Genomic DNA, 23020 nt, shown 5'->3' with positions numbered 1-23020 from the left:
GTGTCGTACATGTATTATAACATTTTTTTCTCTGTAACTATTGTAAAAGCTTTGGAACAATCCTAGTGAAGATTAAAAAAAAACTCGTCTTATTTTCACTCTATAAAATAAAGCTTAAAAAGCTTATAAGCTTGGGACTAACACATTCCTGTAAATAGAAAATATATATTTAACATTGAAAACTGAGAAATAATGCTAACAATATTTATATATATATATATATATATATGCCCATTTAAAATGGTATTTTTATGTGAAAAATATGATTATTAGCTATATAATAGAAGACACTGAACATTAGTTGATAAAGTGTCCATTAATATTCTTATCAAATAAATTGTGATTTTTTTTTTCATTGTACCTGAACTTATTTCTATATAGGAAATCCAATAAGAGTTCACAAGGAAAATTTTTTTTGATAATTTACGGAATGTGGAATTGTCGCTCATATTCACAACAATTGTTTAGAAAACGATATTATATACATGTTGTATGTAATACTACATGTATAAGGAATTGCGTGTGCGGGTCAGCATTTAAATCTCAAATGGGAGTGGCACCATCTTTGCAGCTTTTAAAGTCTGGTTTTCTGAAAAAGGATATTTGACAACATTTAAAAATTCCGATACTTTTGTTGAAATTCTAATTTCAAATGAATTTTTCCAAAAGACATACTATCATCTTTCCTAGTTAGAGGTTTCTTATCCGCTCCGCTGTACCAAAATGAATGCGCACGACTTACCGGAGCGGACCAGAAACCTTTGACATGCATGGAATGATGGTTTTATTATTCTCTACAGAACGCATACGACTTTTGATTTTTCTGTTTTTGTTTTATTTTAAGAAATAAGGAATCCTTCTTTTAGTATAATGATGGGACCAGATACGGTCATGGGTGATCAAATCCAACAAAGCCTAAAGTACTAAAGGGCTTTATGATATATATATATTTGATCACGCCCGATCGTATTTGATCACCTCATAATATTCAAAGAATGATTCCTTATTACTTACATTAATATAGTTTTCAGCAATTTTAGTATCAAATATTAAAATACTCGTTGATGAAAGGAATTGGAGTATGCATTACAAAATCGTGTTATCTCAGACAACGACACTGGAAATTGTAAATGTAATGATAAACATCAGGACCGCTTGCCGCATTTGATTTTGCAAGTCCGGGACGAGGGGGGGGGGTTAATTGCTTTCAATGAGCAAAGATAGTTTATTCGGCGATTAAAGTGTGAGGGGTTGGGGAATATAAAAATTAGTTAAAACCTAATTTGAAAATCCGGTGGTGTCCTGTCACCCCTCCCTTCACACGGCATTCTTTAAAAGTGGGCGCTCGAGAGCGCTCCCTGAAATTCCTAAAACTCGTTTATTACGAACACGGATACAGCATATCAATCTTAAACATTTACATCTACCAAGTATTAATTCTTCTATTTCTTACGGAAACTTACAGTTATATAATTAATTCATAGCTCTATAGAAACAACAAGACTGAAATCTACACGCCGCATTAAATCGACTGCATGGTCGAAATTTACAGCGGCTGAAATTGACACGCCCTGTTAATCGATTGGTCGAAACCTACAGAGACCTAAGAAAAATCACGGAGTGCACGAAATATTCATGGTGATTTCAAACTCAGTCTCACAGGAGACGTCGACGATTTGGCTGTTTCTTTTTGCTAACGTACTTATTAACAGTAAGTTAGTGAATTTTACCAACTTTTGACAATCAATTTATTAATTAGTTAAAAGAAAGATGTTGACATAAACAATAACCACTTTCTTTGATAATTCATTCTGGTTATGAAGGAAGCGATTATTGCAGAAAAAAAATTACATAACCCACTAACGCAATGATCGCTACCTTCATAACTCACAAGAATGCAGTCCGTGATTTTTCTCAGGTCGCTTAAGGTTTAGACTAATCGATAAACACACCCCTGCGAATGTGTTCGGAATGTTTTCTTTATCGTTGCTAAGTATGTAATAAATCCAGAGGTGCTCGAATGAAAGTTCACGAGACTTCACCGAGATTTGTTCAGTTCCTGTGAAATTTCGAGCGGAGGTATAAGTGTTCGGATAATATTCTCAAAATACGTAAGTACTGGTCGTTTTTCATATCATATCCTACTTTGGTTTATGTTAAAACATGAAATTCTTTTAATAAGTTCGTCTTATTTCACCATTTAGCGGTTTTTTTTATATTAAACGATAATATTCAGATCAGAGTTATCGTTCGTGTTCAACCACGTGTTGAGTGGTTGAAAATATAAACATTGCGTGGCTTAATAAAATCATATCCATGTTTGATGCTTGTGGTGTGCAATACCATGTTTTAAAAAAATTAACGGATGTCTGTTTTGCATAAAAACTTAGTATATCGTGTCATTTTCAAGGAACATTCTGCATAAAATTGTATAGTCTGTTTTACTATTGATGCTATTACTAGGTCAGGCGCGGATCGAAAATTAATCCTCAGGGGAGATCTCTACTAAGCATGTTAATTGTTGCAACAGCTGACAAAAACTATTTTTTGTATTGTCACGTTTATTTCTAGAACACATTTTATTCACCAATTAATGAAGATATACTTTAAAATCAATAAACCTCTAGATTTAATATTTTACTTCAAGTACCTATAGATTCTATGAACTAGACTATAAACACGAGGCACGATTTTTACTGCGAAACTGAAAGGGTCAAATAAAACCACGTGGTCTAAAATTTAAATGACAATAACATTCGCAGGGGTGAAACAGGGCGTGTCAATTTCAGTCCTGTCATTTTCCTGTCAGTTTCAGCCGCTGGTAGATGTAAATATAGAGCGATAGGAGTAGAAACGGTATCAAAGGACGAGTGAACTTATGGGCCCTGGTAAAAAGTGAAAAAATGAAGATTCAAATTAAGCATATTTTTTCCCTAACATTATCTATTGATATCTATTCCATAAGAATTAACAAGTTTTAGCGCTAAATTTATTGTTTATAAAAAGCACGAAGCTTTACACATACATGTAGTAGGGGTCAGCCGACATTCGTGATTTTGAATAGTAAATCGAGGACAGGCATTCGTTTCAAAGCCTTTGTTTACTGTCAGCCTGACCGAGTACAAACTTGTGGAAAAGACAAAATACGCTTTATACATTTAGAAAACTCCTGTGAAAGTAAGAAATTTGTATTTCATTAGACTGGTATACCTAAAAACTGAAAAACGTATGAAAATTTCAAGGTTTTTCCTATAGCAAGCAAAAGCTATTACCTGCGTGACCCATGTTTGAACCCACGCATGGAATAAATTATTTCAAACAATCACGTGGGTTCTATCCAGGTAAACGTAGGTCGAAGATGCGAGGGTGCGAAGTTGCGAAGGCGAAAGTGCGAGAGTGCGACGGCGAAGGAGCGAATGTGCGAAGATGCGACGGCGAAGCGCGAAGATGCGAAGGCGAAAGTGCGAAGGTGCGAAGGCGAAGTTATGGTGTTCCGATGGGGCCACTTCGACCTTCGCACTTTCGCCTTTAGGTCGAAGATGCGAGAGTGCGAAGTTGCGAAGGCGAAGCGCGAAGATGCGATAAATCAGATCCAGTTGCGTGTAGCATTGAGTTCAAATATGATATACATACACGTATCTCACTATACATTTCCTCCTAAAAGAATTGGTAATGCTATCATCTACAATTCATGCAAATCTTGAGTATTTATATATAGTAGGGTAGATTTTTTTTTTTTATATTTGGCTCATTGAGCAACTGATTAATAAAAATTCAGGTGCCTGTGGATATACTTCCGTGTCAGACATTATTCACAGTTATTGAATATTTACGAGATGCTAGTGCTGACTATAATTAGAACATTGTCTTCCTAGTCATTATGTACTCCATATCTTTATTTCTGTCACCTAATAGTCTGCTTACCTTAATTCAATACCGTGGTTTAAATACATCAACATCTGGATTTCAATATATGACAGTCCTTGTTGGAAATATTTTCTCAGAAGCTGGTCTTCTGCCGGAGACGCCATTTTTTATGGTTAAAATTATCTTTAAACGATAGAGAGCTCTACAAACAGTAAAGGCGAAGGCGAGAGTGCGAAGTTGCGACGGCGAGAGTGCGAAGTTGCGACGGCGAGAGTGCGATAGTAGTATCGCTCCTTCGCCTTCGCACCTTCGCACTCTCGCCGTCGCAACTTCGCGCTTCGCCGTCGCATCTTCGCACTTTCGCTCCTTCGCCGTCGCACTCTCGCACTTTCGCCTTCGCAACTTCGCACTCTCGCGCCTCGACCGAAAGGCGAAAGTGCGATGGTCGAAGTGGCCCCATCGGAACACCATACTTCTTCGCCTTCGCAACTTCGCACTTTCGCCTTCGCATCTTCGCGCTTCGCCGTCGCATCTTCGCACATTCGCTCCTTCGCCGTCGCACCTTCGCACTTTCGCCTTCGCAACTTCGCACTCACGCACCTCGACCTAAAGCCGAAAGTGCGAAGGTCGAAGTGGCCCCATCGGAACAACTTAATTATCTTTGTATGGTCAGGGATGTTTGTTTGGTCACTATGGTAATATGCAACTTTTTTTTTCAGACGTAAAATAATGCATTTATAAAGTATAATTCAGCAAACGCGCCAATCGATCCACCAACAAAGCAATGTTGATTTAAATGTCTCCTCCCTCTGATATTATAAATAAACACAATTCAAGTAGGTTCGGTTCGATTTTTCCGGAATTGGATTATTTATAGGCATATAAAAATCCTCAATTTTTTAAACTGTATCCTCATTTCGTACATATATATCAGAAGTATCCAGCAGTGCTTAACTATTAAGAGAAAAAAGCAATTTGTTGATATTTTCTGAAAAAGGGCCCATTCTCTATAGCTTAAGTGCACTTGTTCTTTGAAACAGAATATGGATTGCATGGCGCTAAGGGGAAAAAGAAATGAGCAAAACAGTTTAGATTAATTGATGAAGTTTTAATCTGTGGTACAAGTAAGTTTTTCACTGAACGGCTGTAATGACGACATTTTAGGATCTATTGATTCCATATCTCGAGGGGTTGTAAATAATAATATATCATGCCATGTTATGGACTTGTGTATAACATGTATACTGAATATAAATAGTTTTTTTATACAGCTATACAATTATACACTCCTATACAAACCTTCGTGACTAATATATTCATACAATGTTTGTAAACTTGTTTGACTTCATTTGTCACTACTGGAGATGATATGTGTTTTAAATTAATGGAGTTTTTTATAGTACAGTGTAATTGTAAAAAAAAAAAAGATGAAGAATAAATGGAATTCAGAACTATGTAACTACACACCTTATTTACGTGACTAAAACTTGTTATTGTGCAAAACCCCTTTTTGTACAATATCATGATTATTACTCATTCAGTATTGAGCGAAAGCGTGTCTAAATATAGTAGGAGGCGTGTCCAATTTGTGACGTATGCAGGTATTCATGTGAGGTTTACCTGTAAGCTACAAATACAGGTAAAAAGAAGCGTGATCTGACCAAAACAAAACAAACCATCGTTCCAATATGGGTTGTGGATCAGCCATTGGGAGAGTTTTCCTCGTCATTGTGAATACCTTATTTACGGTAAGGGGATCACTTAATATTCTCCATTCTCCAGAAAAACATACTTGATCTAACAGATTTAGCGTATTCATTTTACCAGTTTACCCCACCGCTGATCGATTTCTATTCACTTATAAGTGATAACAGGATAAGGCGCCATTTTTAATCTGCACAGAGAAACAACTGCTATCATAACTTTTGAATAAAGAATTTAAAGAAACAACAATGTTAATGATGATATAAACCATAATGAGATTGAGTAAAAATTGATTGGAATTATTGACACACCCGTAAATTTATTTAAAGAGCGCTCCGCTTGATCAAATATTTAGTCTATTGGTATTTCGAAACCTGTTTCTGTCAACAAGGGGATTGTCGAGCAATTTAAAAATCAACGCGCAGATTAACGCCAAACGTGGTTTTTAATTTTTGTCTCCCTAATTATGAATATTTAAAAAATGAAGCAATCTCCTTTTCCCTTGAGCACATTCCTATACGCATTGTAAGCCCTTAATTCACGTAAGCTAATAAAACCGATGCAGTTTTACAGCCACGCATTTGTGACATTCCCTCAAGGCAAACGATTTCTATTATCTTATTATTTTATACGAGGTAAAACACGTTACTCATACAGATCTTTGCGACAACCCCCTTATCAAATGTTTTTTGTTCGGCATCAATCAAATAAACGTGTACCAGCTGATTAAACTCTCTCTCTCTCTCTCTCTCTCTCTCTCTCTCTCTCTCCCCGGATGTCGGTTGTATCCATTGTAGATGACCTTTCAGTCGTACCACATTAATGTAACGACAGGAACAACTGACAGCGGAGGAATGCCGAGTATTTAGTCCTCAACATCTTAGATATTTCAACTCCACTCTCCTGTCTGCTTTTCAACGAATCTACGTACCCGTTTTTATCATATCATAATATTTAAATAAATACATAAGGAAAACATTTATTAACACGGAATATAGCATGTTTTTTTCTGATATAACCAGGGAAGTACATGTAATTGATTTTATTGAAACACATTTTTATTGTACAAATTTACTTTTGGGATTTGGCACAAATTCTGAAACTTGTTACCTCTCTCTATACAAATATATCATACAGTACGATTATTGATATACATAACATAATATTTACACACATACCTGTATTGATCAATGAAATCTTTACACACATACATTTACAGATCAATGAAATTTACAAACCAGCTACATGTATATGTAATTTTACTCAGTAAATAGTTTTAGTTTCAAAGGTTTACAAATATTCATGTAAATTTGTAAAATATGCTAGTAGAATTAGACTTGGTATATCTCTGATAAATATCTATATTCTATAGTGCTGAATAATGCCACAACTGGCCTGTAACATCACACATGATTGGGTGTACTAATCAACAAGACAGAGTCTGTCAAGTAAATGCTGTTCATTCAGTGTTTACTATCTCTAGACTCTTTCGGTGGACCACCCTGATAACAAAAGGCAAGCTTTAGTTTGCGTGTTTGGATCACAAACTATCAACGTAAGCCGCCCACCATACAAATACCGAAACGAAAGTTGCTGACGTTTAATGAACTGCCACATGACTACCAAATGTTACAGGAACAGCACAGTTCTTGTTTGGTTAAAAAAATATCATGCATCCCGAATGTGTACTTACATTTCCAAATAAGCAATTTTAAGGAACTTTTCAATTAACATCTCTAATCGTTGAATGAAGGAAAACAGCGTTTTACGCTTCTTATGCAAAACTTAACCCCACCCTGGTATTCAGTAATATATATTATATCATTTACCGGTATTTTTAATATATTTCTCAATACCCGTCTTAAGACGTCACGCTCACTTGTGGGAGGAGGAATGCGGATTTATTTTTAAATTGAGACTGAACAATTAAACCTTTTCTCAAGTTACCCAGTTTCTAGTGATGAATTTCCATGTTATCGATCTTTAAAGTTCGCATCTGCTGTTTATTTGCCATGTATATCAATTATACATGACTTCAACATTTTTTGTATGCATAAATCTATCAAGGCAAGATATATCGATCTGGAAATAGGTGTAGATGCTTTAATTAAAATGAAAGCAATGGAAGGATTTGTAAAGTAATTATCCACTAATTGATATGTCACCATGTACCCCGAAAGTTGCGCTATCACAAATTTTATGTTTTTATGGAAAACTGCAGCAAGAACAAAGATGATGCGATCATATTGATTTTAGATAGACGGAAATACCATACGATCATGCCGTAATGGGCCAATAGGATAACTCTCTCTCTCTCTCTCTCTCTCTCTCTCTCTCTCTCTCTCTCTCTCTCTCTCTCTCTCTCTTGCATGATGGACATTGGCAAATGAGATGGCAAACTTTAGCACACACACGCATGTGTCCACTAACCGCGGTCCCTGTGGCTAGCTGTCACGCCAAGGACGAGGTTACACACCACCACATGTACCAGGTGGTGCAGCAACATAAAATAAACGATAGAGAGCATAATACACCGGCTTGTAGATGCATATTATGTATAAAAACATCGTATTCTATGTGGAAGGTCATGCCCTGGTTGATACAATTACGCAATAATGACCACGTCACATTTTTTCTACTATACAATGATTGCTGTTGCCTTTGAAATTGGACCTTTTCTTGCACATCACGGAGTGTTGTGGTGTACTGCAGATTTGTATAGGCATGCACCATCATAAACGTATATAGGGCCTACAGTTCTGTGCTTGCCAATTTAATTTTTTATATACATCATAAATCAAAATGATTTAAATACTCAACTAGAGGAAAACCGTATATTTTCCAGTATCAAAACATGTACACTTCAAGTAGAAAACCTTTTTTTATAAGTTAATAGAGGGATCTTGACAAAAGAATAAATACAGCTGCCAAAATCAGTGAATAATTTTAGCAGAAAACTGGACCGGCCATAACAAAGGAGATTCTATTTAAGGTGGAAGTTGCCAAAATGTCATTCTTCCATTTTCGGTATCTAGTATAATGTTAACACACGAAGAAATTGTATTGATTGAATCAACAACCCATGGACCAAGCAACACTTAAACACCCATCCCCCTCCCACGACTAGCAAAAATGTATACATTGTATATAACCAAATTTCATATAGACGTGTCAAATTGATACACAGAGAAATTGTTTAATCTACATTTTCCTCCGCGAACATGCAGGGTGTGCACAAAATATTTTTGATATGAATCATACTCTGAAAAAAAATCTTGCGTTACAGATTTTGGGCTTTGCTCTCCTCGTTATCGGGTGTTTGGTGAAATTCAAGGAGGACCTGGTGACGAAGTATGCTAAGGAACTCTTCAAGGTCATCAAGTTAGACAGCGCCGACTACAACCTGGACGAGCTCCTCAGCTCCTCGGCCATCGTCTTCATCATCGTAGGGGTGGTGATCCTGATTGTGGGGGTCCTGGGATGTTTCGGCGCATGCTGTGGATGGCGGGTGTTCCTTGTCATCGTAAGTGTGTTGTACTTTACTGTTCGAAGAGATAGACAGAAAGACGGACGAATTGGCTATAATTTCGACATTACAAATCATAATAAGTTGAAACTAATCTTTATCAGACTGGACAGATGGGCGACCATTTATATCATAATATACATGTATGTATAATTAAATTGTGATACATAAATATTGCATGCATGATAGTGTAACATTGGAAACTGTCATCCCATTGTTGACCGAGGCTAAGTTGGAGTCAATGATTGAAAGTAAGGGATAACAATTTCCACAACGTTATTTCTCCACCAATCAGATTCAGTTAATTTACACGAAAGGATGATGTAAAATTCGGTTTTGCATATTTATTAACCTTCTACATCTTATTTTGGAAATCGACATATATATTAGTGAACGTTTATAGATCGATCTTTTCTTGTATTTTCTTGTATTACGTTTAAGGTATAATGATATGTTTTTTACTCTGTACAGTATGCAATCATCGTATTCTTGGTTCTCATTGCTGAAATTGCGGGAGTTGTGTTGGCAGCTTTGATGAAGAAAGATGTAAGTACCCATGGGTTCTCTATGTATAGCAGGTATAGATACCGTAATTTCTTTTAGTTTATTACAAATATTATTACAAAATAATAAGACAATTGTCTGTTTTACTACAAAAATATGGAAGAACATTGGAATTTTATTTAGTGTATATCAAATGGATGCTGATAACTATTTTAACAAGATCATTAAGTCTAAGCGACCGTTCCCAGGCTAAATTCTCGCAATTAAAAGAAATGACATTTTAACGTTTGATAAACTAATAAGATTTTAAAACGTTAATCGCATGTATGCTAAACGTGATTAAACGAAGTCATCTAAATAATGGATGCAAGTTGATATTTGACAAAAAGATAAAATTGGGCTTTTATGAGCAGATTAAAGCTAAATCATTATTAAAATCTCTGTAAATCATTCTTTACCCGAAAAGAGATAATATTTACGTAGGAAATGAAAAAAGTGTGGGTTTAATTGAAATTGATTCATTCCTATAAAATAAAGTAAGCAATATACAAAAGGGGCCTTTAATTTTTTTTTTTAGGTTGACTCTGTGGTAAAGAAGGGGATGAAGAAATCCATTGCTGACTTTTACAAAGGGGACCTGTCGCAGGAACCAGTTTCGCTCGCCTGGAATAGCCTCCTGATCGAGGTATGATAACAAATGACTTTTGTCGGCATCCTTATTTTTTCCAAAAAATAAATTAACTTTATCAAAGTTTCTGTACATGAGACACGTATTTATTATAGCAAATATTGATAATCTTTTCACACAATGTTAAATACAATAATGAAAGAAAGAATTTTTCTGTCCTCAGTTCGATTGTTGTGGAGTTGACAACTACATGGACTTTATGAACGCAACACACTGGAATAAAACTTACAATGGACAAACTCTGAAGACCCCCCTCAGCTGTTGTAAAGACGTCAAGGGAGAATTTCCGGATATTCAGTATCCAGCAGCCACAACATGTGCCACAAACCCTACAGACGCTGACAACAACATGAATAAGGTGAGAGAGAGAGAGAGAGAGAGAGAGAGAGAGAGATCAATTAGATACGTTATAATACTATGATGATATACTGTAATTGTATATACCTTTGGGGTTTTGTTTTTAAGGGGTGCTATTCTGCCATTGAAGACTTCATCAACAAATATAGCAACATTTTCATAGGAATTGGCGTTGTGGTGGCAATATTTGAGGTATTTATACATGCTGTAAAAGATTGTTTTACAATGAATATGCTTTATACCGTGGATCAGAATTAGAGATTGCCTTATTAGTACATGTATTTCAATTAATATTTTCAATTTCACTGATATAACTTTTTATTCTTTGCAGATTCTTTGTATTGTTTTCGCCATAATTGTCTGCAGAAATGTTGAGGAGGGTGATAAAATGGTGTAGAAGTCTGTAGGAATTCAAAGTGAAAAGTAGACAGTAGAGTGTCAGTAGAAAAGAACAATTTATCAACTTATATAATTGCCAGAGATTATGGCTATCAAGCCCAGATGTATTAATCAATCTGTGTAACTCTGTTTTACTAGTATGATGCATACTGTGGTTTCATCAATATTCGTTGAATACCAATTTTCGAGGATTTCGTTTTTAAGTTGATCCATGAAATTAAATGTTTATTGAAATGCAATTTCTATTAACATTTTGTATTGATGGGGTCATTGGCCACGAATTTACATAGCTTTGAAACTGTGATTTTCACTTTATCCAATTTGATACCCTTGAATATTAATGAAACCACAGTATTGTGCATTTAAGCATTACTTTAAACCAACGGACATTGTATACTGTATAATATCGGAGTGAAACACAATGTACTTCGTGGACCGAAAAACATGGATTATTTAACGTTATTGACAGATCTGATACAGTGCAGCTACTGTTTTTTAAAATCATTGTTCATCTGTTCAAAATATATATTACATTCAATTTGGGGGTAAATATTGCTAGGCTAAGCTTTAGTTCACAATAAGTGTTTTGTTGTGAAATTGTATTCATACCTACATATATGTACATATATTCATTAGCTCACCAGTTTCATGTAACGAATGAATATTCATCAAAGATCTGCATATGACGTCTGGTTGCCCCTTTAGTTTTCTATTGGGGAAGTGGCCGACAGCAGACCTTCATGTATATTATACGATCGAGGATACGAATCATTCAAAAACAGTATTCATATTTTTTTCATTTATTATTCAACATTTATTTGAATGCGAATTATGTTGGGGTTTTTTTCATCATAGCTTTAATTGTATAAACCAAACTTATTGCAATAAAACATTCTGTATACTGATATTTAGTTGGATTGTTGATTTTTGTTTTAGCTCACCGAGACGAAGTCGGCGTCGGTGTTCAGATTTAGTTTTTGAAGCAGGTCATGTATCTAAGTTATCATTTGTCCTATCTTTACCAAACTTGCATGAATGGTGCATCTGGACCTATTTATGGACTTTGGATGATTTTGTGAAAAATTGTCCTTGCTACAAACAAAAGCTAACGCTTAAAAGATTAAATAAACAGGTGTCAATAATATAACTCCAGAAAAGAACTAAAAGAAGACAACAGGGTGTTTTGGATATGCCTCATTCAAAGAGACCTCGCCGAGATCAAAGTGGAACAAAAAATTAAAGATAAAGCATTAGATTCTTTAGTCTATTCGATTGTCAAACAAGGAGCCAAAAAAAATAATAATTAAGGATTGGAAATAAAATTAAAAGAAGAGACAAATAGGAGTGTTGTCATGAATTGTAGAAAAATTAAACAACTTAAAGGGGCATGGTCACGATTTTGGTCAAATTCTATTTTTCTCTTTTTATTATATACAATGCTTTAGGAATGCATTTCAAATGATCATGTGAAATTTGAGAGTCATTGAAGACTTCGTCAACAAATACAGCATCATAGGAATTGGCGTGGTCGTGGCAATATTTGAGGTATTGATGCATGCTTTAAAAGATTGTTTAACAATGATTTTGATGTATACCGTGTATCACAATTTTTAGAGATTGCCTTATTAGTATAAATGTATTTTAATCAATATTTTCGATTTCATTGATTTAACTTTTTATTCTTTACAGATTCTTTGTATTGTTTTCGCCATAACTGTCTGCAGAAACGTTGAGGAGGGTGATAAAATGGTGTAAATGTCTGTAGGAATTCTAAGTGAAAAGTAAAAAGTAGATTGTCTGCAAAAAAGAACAATTTATCGCCCAATGTAATGACAAGAGAGTATGGTAATCAAGTCCAGATACGTAAATTGTGTATTTCTGGATTACTAGTATGTTGCAGAGTGCACATTTATTGCACAATTATTGGAGAAAATACTCAAATTGGGGATATAGATGTTTTGCTTTTCATTCACAATAATTGTTTTTGCCATATTTGTCATGTATTTGTATTCATACATAGATGTATATTCATTAGCTACGTGTTTCATTTAACATGAATTCCTATTCATCAAAAGATCTGCATATGACGCAAGGTTGCCCCCTTTTGTTTTTTTTAATTGGAAATTGGCTGACAGTAGACCTATATTATACAATTGAGGAACGAATCATTAAAAAAAAAGTCTTGATATTTTTCACCTATTACTAGTGTTCAAAAGTGGTTTGAATACGAAATATGTTTTTATTTCATTACAGCTTTAATTATATAAACCAAAGTTATTGCAATAAAACATTCCAGTTGAATTGTTTATTTATTTTCTCTTTGTTAACTTGCAAAATTGTATTGTATTCATGTCTCTGTTGTGTACCCCAAATGATAAAAGTACATGTATGGTGTCATGCTTTTTGTAAACCTAAGTACGTGTTATTAAACTACTGTCGAGCAAAATCTACAGAACCACACCCTTTGCCGCAGGTTGATGACTTCAACAATTTTGAATGTACAGCATCAATTTTGAATGTACAGCATATCCTCATCTTAATCTGTGTACGTTTGGTATTGACCTAGTCAATGGTTCTTAAGTATTAGATTTTTAGTAACACCAATTTGTAATATCTCTTATTATCTCCCCTTGTGTAAGGCTACATCCATACTAGACGAAAAAAATAACAATAATGATGTCATGTTTTAAATTTTGAATTTACTGGGTTTGTAAATACAAAATTTACAATATGACAACATGCTAATTTTGTATTTACAGCCACCCAGTAACTTTAAAAATTTCAACATGACAATTACATGACAATTAACCCCTGAATTAAAAAATATTAACATGTATTGTACCACAATGTCACATAAATCATTTGATGACTCACTGTTACATGTACCTCGATGTTAAACTGTTAAACTGAAATAAGTAGCGAATCAATTAAATCATCTACTAGTTGTCAAAGTTATTCAAAAAGATTGAATTTAACAAGAGTTTAAATAATCAAAATTTTGAGTAATCAATTTGAGAGTTATTTTTATGCCCAACATTTTACTGGCAAACTGGATTTTCGTTATCAACTAATGACTATATGTACCTGTTAATTCCCTCCATCATACACCCGGCCATAGAATAAAATAGTTTTTACAAGAAATAGTGAAAAGTTAAGCACCTTTTTGAAGTTTAAGTGACATTCATCACTGTTATAAATACAGTCAAAATTAGACATATCTTGCAGAAGAGGAATACTAGTAATTAATCTGATGAATTTGTGAATAAATCATCGGGCTTTCTGGAATCTACCAAAAGATAAATACCTATGACAGCTCTTTGGTCCAGATCAACACCACCTTTCTCTAAAAAACAAGTCAATTAATTAAGAAAGAATCGACCTGCATGAAAAATGAAAACTAAAGAAAAAAGGACAAATAATGTCTAGTACACAAAATCATGTTAACTGTTAAACTGGTCTCGTTAGTCACAGGAAAAGAAGATATTGAACGCCTGTGGTTACCGACAATGAGTATGCAATTAGACATTTAAATTAAAAAGAACGTAGTTTCGTATTAGTTGTCATTAGTTGAAACTAAGTCAGGTGTAGTTTAATTGTTTGTATTGATTATTCATAATGAGTTCATTCTGGTGTCTTCTTTTGAAGACACGTTTTAAATCTTTTAACAAGTTAACAGTTTGGACAGAATTCAACATTTTCTCTGATTGTTTGTGAATATTGAACATAATTTAGTACAATTTCTCCAACTGCACAATGGTAAAGAGAAAGGTAGGAATATATTTTCTTTCTTTTAGATACGTTTAATGTTGTTCAAGGCAAAGGATAATTTAACACAAAAAAATATCACAACTATATTCATATTAGCCATACGTATTTATCTCGACGATTTTGTTTTGTCTAATTTACACAGTAAAAGAGGGTATGTCATGATTAACTCGTATTGAGATACTCTTTTTGAGCTCAGCTTTATAATGATTTAATTTACCAGGAATATTTTTATATGGTTAATAATGTCAGACAATGATTGCAAAGCATAGAAATAATTTGAATGAGGGAAAACGAGTATGTAAGGGTTTTTTTTAACTTAATATTTTATAGTCATATGCAAAACATGGCGGAAACGAGGGTTACCAGTTTAGCAACAGATCTCGGTTTTCCAAAAACCGACGTTACTCTGGTCGTGGAAGATCAAAAGATCCATGTCAACAAAGCAGTCCTCTCGGAGCATTCACCTGTATTTAATGCCATGTTTAACAGTGAATTCAAGGAAAGCACGGCAGTTGAGATAACATTAGAAGGAAAAAGAGCTGCAGATGTTGCAGAATTCTTAAAATGTTTCTATCCTAACATGAAACATACTGTTACAGGTATTTTAAACTGCCTACCTAAAATGCTTTCTAAGGAAATTATTTGACACATGCATGTCCGATAAACATATATGTATTCAGCGATAACACAATCACAAAATATGCGCATTTTGATTGTCAAGGAAATTATAATAATGGATAACGAACAATAATTCATTTTGATTGTCAAAGAAATAATAATAGTGGATAACGAACAATAATAATATTTGACAAGATAAATATTGAGGATGATATTTTCTGTCTTAATTTTGAACCCTAACACTTCGACACTTCTTTTTGTTGACAACCATTGAATAAGTTTAAAGTCGGATGGGTTTCACAATAGTATTTTATTTAAATGCGTCTCCTGACTTTTTGAAAAATGAACACACGAAAAAAAATGAAATTCATATTCAACTATGATAATGAGCATAATTTACAGAACCTGTCTTTTCTAGGAATATTATGAAGCTTCCAGGTTCAAGTTAATGTAAAGATACACGATAATTACTTAACATGTCAAATATACTTGCAGCTGTAGTTCAAAATCATCATATGAGTGTTAAACAATTTTCAAAGTACTTATGATTTTCTTGTATAAACCTTTGTCTCGCCTCCATACAAACCAAACTTTCCTTAAAAAGTTTTCTTAACGGTTCACGTCAATCCAAAACCTTTATAAACCTTTATTTTCAATCTTAGACCACTTAAAATTAAAAAAATATCTCTAGCTGTTCCACATAAACTTAACATTTTTTGGTATGTATTGCTTAAATAATTAACGTAAAAACAATAATCACTTCTCTTTTCTTTTTTTTAATAAATCTTAAAAATATATTTCAACATTCTATATTTTTGGTTTCAATGCAATGGTTTCTGTTTCAACTAAAAGAAGACAGTAATAAAGGCAACATTTTTTCTTAACATCTAAAAATTTCTTATATTTTGATCTTTGCCTAGATATTGCAATTAAACATTGTGTATCAAGAAGTCGCGGGAAATCAAAACCATAGTTTTGATGTCGCGTAATGGTTTTCAAACACCGACTGCTTTTAAATGAATTTTTCTGCTATGAAATTAGAAATTTTTTTATGTGGGGTCACTAAATTTCATTTAGAAACTTATGTAATTTCTAAATATAAATCATATATGAGTATACATGTATCTTACCTCCTGCTGTTTTGACAGGAAATCATTGGTTAACAGTAGTTACGTGAGAACATGCATATTCATTACGCAGTCAATATAAATAATACCCCCTTGTGCATTATGACATCATTCTATATGCATTTTATCAGTAGAAATGATATCCGCTTGTGCATCATGACATCATTTTGCGTGCATTTTTCAGTAGAAATAATACCCCCTTGTGCATTATGACATCATTCTGTGTGCATTTTACCAGTAGAAATAATATCCGCTTGTGCATTATGACATCATTCTTTGTGCATTCATTTTATTAGTAGAAATAATATTCGCTTGTGCATTATGACATCATTCTGTGTGCGTTTTATCAGTAGAAATAATGCATTATGACATCATTCTATGTGCATTTTAACAGTAGAAATAATATCCGCATGTGCATTATGACATCATTCTGTGTGAATTCTATCATTAGAAATAATATTCCCTTGTGCATTATGACATCATTCTGTGTACATTTTATCAGTAGAAATAATATTCCCTTGTGCATTATGACATCATTCTGAGTGCATTTTATCAGTAGAAATAATACCCACTAGTGCATTATGACATAATTTTGAGTGCATTTTATCAGTAGAAATGATATCCCCTTGTGCATTATGACATCATTCTGTGTGCATTATTGACTTATAGTTGACCTTATTTATAATTTATTTGTGATCATTAAATTCCATATGGATTATATGGAATAAAAACCATATTTGGTCAACAACAAAACATGTGACTAATTCTATGTGGTTAGTCATCTTACAGATGACACGTAAATGTAGGTATAATTGATGATCTGAAATATGCTGATTAAACATTACATCGGTAAAAGTTTTCAATATAAACTAGTCTTAAAATTATTATTCTGAATTATTTAATCTCTAGGCATTATCAACTTCGTATAAAGTGCTAGAAATTGAAAACGGCCGATTTGTTTATAAATTCGTAAAACGTAACAGAAGTAAAAATAGCACGTGTAATATGTGATACATGTATTTATTTAGAAAGCGTAATTTAAATGATTTTAAAACATATCAGCTTTGTAGAAACTCATATAAGAACTTTCCAAGAGTGACATAAATGGCATAAACAATATCACTTTGAATTCCAATAGAACTCTGAATGAGTTTTTATATTTAGAGTATTAAAGCAAGAAAGGACATGTTTAGGATAGGTGTTTTTAAATAATTATAGCATCAGCTTGAGAATTTGTTTTTTCCAGCGGAGAATGTACTACATGTTTTGCCCTTAGCACACGAATACCAGTCCTCTCTGGTAGCAGACTGTGAAAACTGCATGATTGATATGTGTAAACAAGAGAAGGGACTAACTGTAAGTATGCTGCTAGACTACATGTTGGCCGGGGACAAGTACGGTTTGACAACATTTCTGGAGGCTGCTGTAAAATTCTGTGCACACGTTGATTTTGACCTTCTTAATGGAAAAACATTTACTAGTTCTTATGAAAGAATGTTTTTTCACAAAATAGAACAAGAGGACAAAGATATATCATCGAAATTTTCAAAGTTAGAGCTAAAAACCCAATATGCTATATCAAAGAAAAGACTGCAACGTATGGAGAGGTGTAGAAGAAATTCAGATCCGGTTGAAGATTATACTATCGCATTATCATAAAATATATTATATATATATATAGAGAGAGAGAGAGAGAGAGAGAGAGAGAGAGAGAGAGAGAGAGAGAGAGATATTCATGTAATCTATGCGTTCCATTTGTGTTGCATAAATTTTCATTTGTATTGTTTCTCTGAGATTGTTCATATTGTTCTGTTACGAAGGATCTTATTGGTTTGATCTTTTTCTTATTAGTATTCAAATTGGGTAATGCGTGCTGGCAAGATGTTTTTAGTGGTTTATACGATGTTATCAGTCTTGATTATTTTTTTCAAAGGAAATTGTTACTTTTTATTAAATGGACTAAATAGTTAAATAGTTTTAAAAACCATGAAATACCTTTCTGCATGCTGCACATTACACATATTTACATGGGGGTAATAGTTTCCTTTTTTTACATTGCAACTCTTGTTACCTGTTCCTATTCCAGTCGTATCATTGTTTGAATCACTGCTTGTTTATCTAATTGTATATATAAAGACTCAATCAAATTTCAACCTGAATGCAAAATGACAGTATCACATCAAGAGTTACCGGACATTTGTTATTTTCCTAATATTGTCTAATGTATGAAACATCGTTAAAAACACCCTTTCGGTCCTTTCACAGCATTTACTTCTACTAAAATTGGTCAACTGAAAACATTTTAGTTTCTATTTAAATTAACCTGACAATTAAGACTAAAAAGGATTATCTCCGGTAATACAGAAACCATAGCATTTCCCATTTCGATAAAGGATAATGTTGAACCAATAAAATAATTGACAGCATAAAAAAATCCTTAAAATACAATGTAAATGAATTATGCAATAAAAATTAATTAGGTTCCATTATAAATGATTCAGAAGTATTTAACAATACAAATGAAAAAAATATACAATACAAATGCAATTTATACAAAAAATGAAAAAAATATACAATGCACAGGGAAACGTATACATTGCAAATGGAAATTATAGAAAACACATAAAAATAATACAGTGCAAATGAAAACTTATACAATACAAGTGAAAGTTTAGAAAATCTTTTTAAAAAATACAATACAAAGGAAAGTCAATAGGATACAAATGGAAAATTATAGAATACAAATAAAAGTTATAGAATGCAAATGGAACCTTATAGAATACAAATGAAAGTTATAGAACACAAATCTAAAATTATGCTATACAGATGAAAGTTAATACAATACAAATAGAAAATTATATAGTGCAAATAAAAAATTATACAATGCAAATGGAAACTTAAACCATACAGTGAAAGTTATAGTATTGAAAAAGAAACTTATACAACTCAAATGAAACTTTAAAAAATACAAGTTGAGAAGATCGAATATTCCAACGTTTGACATGCCATACACGTGCGCCGCCTACACACCTATTTAATCGCCTGTTTTATGTATATCGTATTAAGATGAACATTTGATGTTCAAAGTCTGGGTTTTTTAAAAATATTTTAATAAAAAAACTATGATCATCTGTTACTAGCATAAAAAGTAGATCAGCTATTGTTGCCCTTATGCTAGAAAACATTTAAACAAAACCAAACTTGCTTTAACTTAATGCATATCCCGACAAGTCAAAGATGACATCCCACATATTTTCCTATTGGGTTGGATTTTAAATATGTAATACTAGCTGAGAAAATAATTTGGATTGTTAATAGTCAGCTATTCTAGAACATTGTAAAAGAGAAAAGTGAAAATAAAAGTCTGTATGTAGGTATACTCACGGGACAAAATTGTTTATTTGTTTTACAATCCATCACTTTTAATAATGATTTATTCTAATTTGATGTAAAGTTTTTAGAAATACCTTTGTGTCCACGATCAGTCAATACTATTATTTGTTTTATACATATATTTCGGATGGTTACTTGTCGTCTTGCGTCGTTCGGACTGTGTCGTCCGTTATCAGTTTTACATTTACAATCTATTCTTTAAAATTACATAGCCAATTGTTACCATTTTTAGTTTGAAGCATTTCTAGGATAAGAGGAATCTTAATTTTGAAATGTATGTCCTTAAAACCAAGTTGTCCTCATGGATGGGCCCAAATATGCAAAAAGCAAAAAAGCCAAATTCTTTTCTACTCCCACATATGTGTACGAAAAATTAAATGCAGAGCAATGCTGTCCATGAAGCCCTCTACCATTTTTTTTTAAAATACATGGTCCCTGGCTCATAAGATTCAGAATTTGTGGTAGAGGGCTACATGGACCTTAACACCATTTAATTTTGGTTTTTTGTCCATTTGTGTTGGAGTAGTGAAAAAGTGTTTTGATATTTGATCCCGCCTGTGAAGGCTTCAGGCGTGGTACGGTCATTAATTTTCCAATTTTGATTTCTCATCTCTTAGTCTGGCTAGAGAAGCTTCAAGCCAGAAATGGTATTAATAAACCTTGTAGTTTCAAAACGTTGAAAATGTTAAAGTGTTAACGAACGACGGATGGCGGACAAAGACCAGTTGCAATAGGTCACATATGTGACTTAGGTAAACTTAAAAAAGGGAATAATAGTCAGAAGAGCCTCAGATTAGCGTTTAGACTTAAAAAAAACCATGAGGCTCCCTGACAGGTCTATTTACGGACTGTAGTGCTCACTACTCAGGTGAATGTACAGGCCTCTTGGTATTTATAATGCAGAAAATATGTGCTCGTGCTTCAACTCAAGTGAATCATCAAATAATCAAACAGTGTGGTTTGTTACCATGAACCTCCAATAGAAAATATTGTACCTTACATTATTTATTTAAATAATGAAATTATTTAAATTTATTATATTATGAGACCATTTTTCTACAATCAATGAAAACAAAAACGAAGTGAAACTGAAAATAAGAGACAAATAATCTACGAAGCAACCTAAGTATAAATCAAGTCAAAGTGGGTCATTTTTCCCATGATGGTCAGTTTGGGTTACTGCGCGTTCTTAAACTGAAGCTAATACGCAAAGCATCAAGGCTTTCATAGTATTTTTTAATTAAAGAAAATGTTTTTATTCTTCGAACTTTATAGATGAAATAAAATAAAAAGAAATTTGTTGATGGTATCCATGCATTTTACGAAGTTTTGCAATTTTTAGGGACTATAAATGTTTAGAAAATAAAATGCTTTCTTTGGTGATTCATGCAGGATATAAAGGTGGCGACATGGCAGAAAAAATACAGAAACCGCGTAAGCGGGTTATGATTTTTTTCTGCTGTCATGGTGTAAATTTTGTAACAAATGCCCCCCGGTAAATTAAAAACTTTAAGTTTATATTACTATTCAAATTCAAATATTTATGAAAACACTTTTCTTTGTCATTCTTCCTTTTATTAGTTTGGCTGATATGTATCCTCGCGCCCTACTTCTGCTCATTCCATTGCGAGCCACGAAATATGCGTATTGACAAGCCCCATTCTGACTTTGTTATTTGCAGGTATGTTATGAATTTTTTTTTATTATTTGGTATTTCTGATCTAAATGAAATATCATTTTTGAATGTTCCATATGTGTTACTAATTTAGGTTTGAATTTACTACCGGTATATTTCCTTTTCATACTTTTGCATTTAATGTTTTTCTAGTTTTAATAAGTGTTAGGCAAAATAGTGCTACCAATTTCAATAAAAAGTCTGGTGTACAATTTTGCGGTGCATGTCATTGAAAAAAAGTTACACTATTCATTGATACATGGTTTTGACTTTATGCACTCTTACAAAGTCAAACTTGACTTTGAAACTAACACCTCAATATGTAAAGATAACAACCCTAGACAAGGAGTGCTGACTCAAATCTTTATTTCGTGCAAAATCATACACTATTCAAAAACAAACTAAAACAATTGTTATGATCAAAGTCAGTCGCAGAAAACCAAATGATGTTGTGTTATTAGAGCCCCTGGACCTGTTGTATTCTTCAACTAAACCTTGTAGCGGCTAAATCTTTGGTTCAAGTTTAAAACTCTAGAGGTGTCTTTAAGATCATAAATCCTACAGATAAAAACATAAGGATCTCGTTAACAGTCTATTAGCAGTCATCTGTGAAGTTATGATAATTCCGTCTCTGATTTTGAAGCATCAGTTTCATCCATTAGACACTAATCTAAAAGTTCTTCCTCAGACATTTCTTTTAATCTAAATTATTCTTCACTTTCAAAAGCTCAAAAATCAACCCTTGAGAAATTCTTGACAGACAACAGAGATGTTTTACAAAACATCTTTCAGAACTTAGCAAAAAAATTGTCTATGAACACCACATACTAACATGACCAGACGCTAAACCAGTCAAAATGTCCTTCTATCGAGCATCACCTTCCATCCAGAAGGGAATTCGTAAGCATGTCGACGATATACTTAAAAACGATATAATTGAACCAAGTAATTATGTTTGGCACTCCCCAGTTGTTATGACAAAGAAGCGCTCAGGAGAGTGGAGATTTGCAGTTAAGTATCGCAAATTGAATAATGTTACAGTTCCTCTTTCTTTTCTACTTCCTCACATTGAAACTGTTTTTGATGCAGTAGGAGATGCAAAACCCGTTTATTTTTCCAATTTAGACCTAAGATCGGGTTTTTGGCAAATCAAAATGAGTGATAACAGTAAACACAAAGCTACTTTCATTACCCTAGAAAAATTTTCAATTGGACACACATGCGTTTTGGGTTGATGAACGCTCCAATCTCTTTTCAAACTGTAATGACGCATATTCTCAGAGGTATCAATTTCAAGTTTTGTTTGGTTTATGTTGATGACATTTTAATGTCCAGTCAGTTGTTTGAGGATCATACATCTCATTTTGAACAGGTATTTTTTTGACTTAGGGTTG

The 23020-nt window shown here is 33.3% G+C and overlaps 2 protein-coding genes across 2 annotated transcripts; both read left to right on the top strand.

The window, feature by feature from the left end:
* The first annotated feature begins 5455 nt into the window (after positions 1-5455).
* On the top strand, positions 5456-11950 carry LOC128176764 (CD151 antigen-like). Its single transcript, XM_052843294.1, has 7 exons — positions 5456-5615; positions 8858-9094; positions 9569-9643; positions 10179-10286; positions 10453-10647; positions 10755-10838; positions 10978-11950. Exons 1-7 carry the CDS (start codon positions 5556-5558, stop codon positions 11041-11043), a joined length of 825 nt encoding a protein of 274 aa, XP_052699254.1. The 5' UTR covers positions 5456-5555; the 3' UTR covers positions 11044-11950.
* Positions 11951-14694: 2744 nt separating this feature from the next.
* LOC128176766 (uncharacterized) lies at positions 14695-18217 on the top strand. Its single transcript, XM_052843296.1, has 3 exons — positions 14695-14813; positions 15144-15412; positions 17805-18217. Exons 2-3 carry the CDS (start codon positions 15148-15150, stop codon positions 18215-18217), a joined length of 678 nt encoding a protein of 225 aa, XP_052699256.1. The 5' UTR covers positions 14695-14813; positions 15144-15147.
* Positions 18218-23020: the final 4803 nt, after the last annotated feature.

Source organism: Crassostrea angulata, chromosome 3, assembly GCF_025612915.1.
Source record: "Crassostrea angulata isolate pt1a10 chromosome 3, ASM2561291v2, whole genome shotgun sequence".
Taxonomy (NCBI): Eukaryota; Metazoa; Mollusca; class Bivalvia; order Ostreida; family Ostreidae; genus Magallana; species Magallana angulata.
This window is presented reverse-complemented; position numbering and strand designations above follow the sequence as displayed.

What these genes read in the sequence shown, in the direction of transcription:
- LOC128176764 (XM_052843294.1), top strand. Translation starts at nt 5,556, where the DNA reads ATGGGTTGTGGATCAGCCATTGGGAGAGTTTTCCTCGTCATTGTGAAT. An exon ending in TTGTGAATACCTTATTTACG is followed by an intron (nt 5,616 to 8,857) that starts GTAAGGGGATCA and finishes CTTGCGTTACAG; the next exon opens with ATTTTGGGCTTTGCTCTCCT. An exon ending in GGAATAGCCTCCTGATCGAG is followed by an intron (nt 10,287 to 10,452) that starts GTATGATAACAA and finishes TTCTGTCCTCAG; the next exon opens with TTCGATTGTTGTGGAGTTGA.
- LOC128176766 (XM_052843296.1), top strand. Translation starts at nt 15,148, where the DNA reads ATGCAAAACATGGCGGAAACGAGGGTTACCAGTTTAGCAACAGATCTC. An exon ending in CATGAAACATACTGTTACAG is followed by an intron (nt 15,413 to 17,804) that starts GTATTTTAAACT and finishes TGTTTTTTCCAG; the next exon opens with CGGAGAATGTACTACATGTT.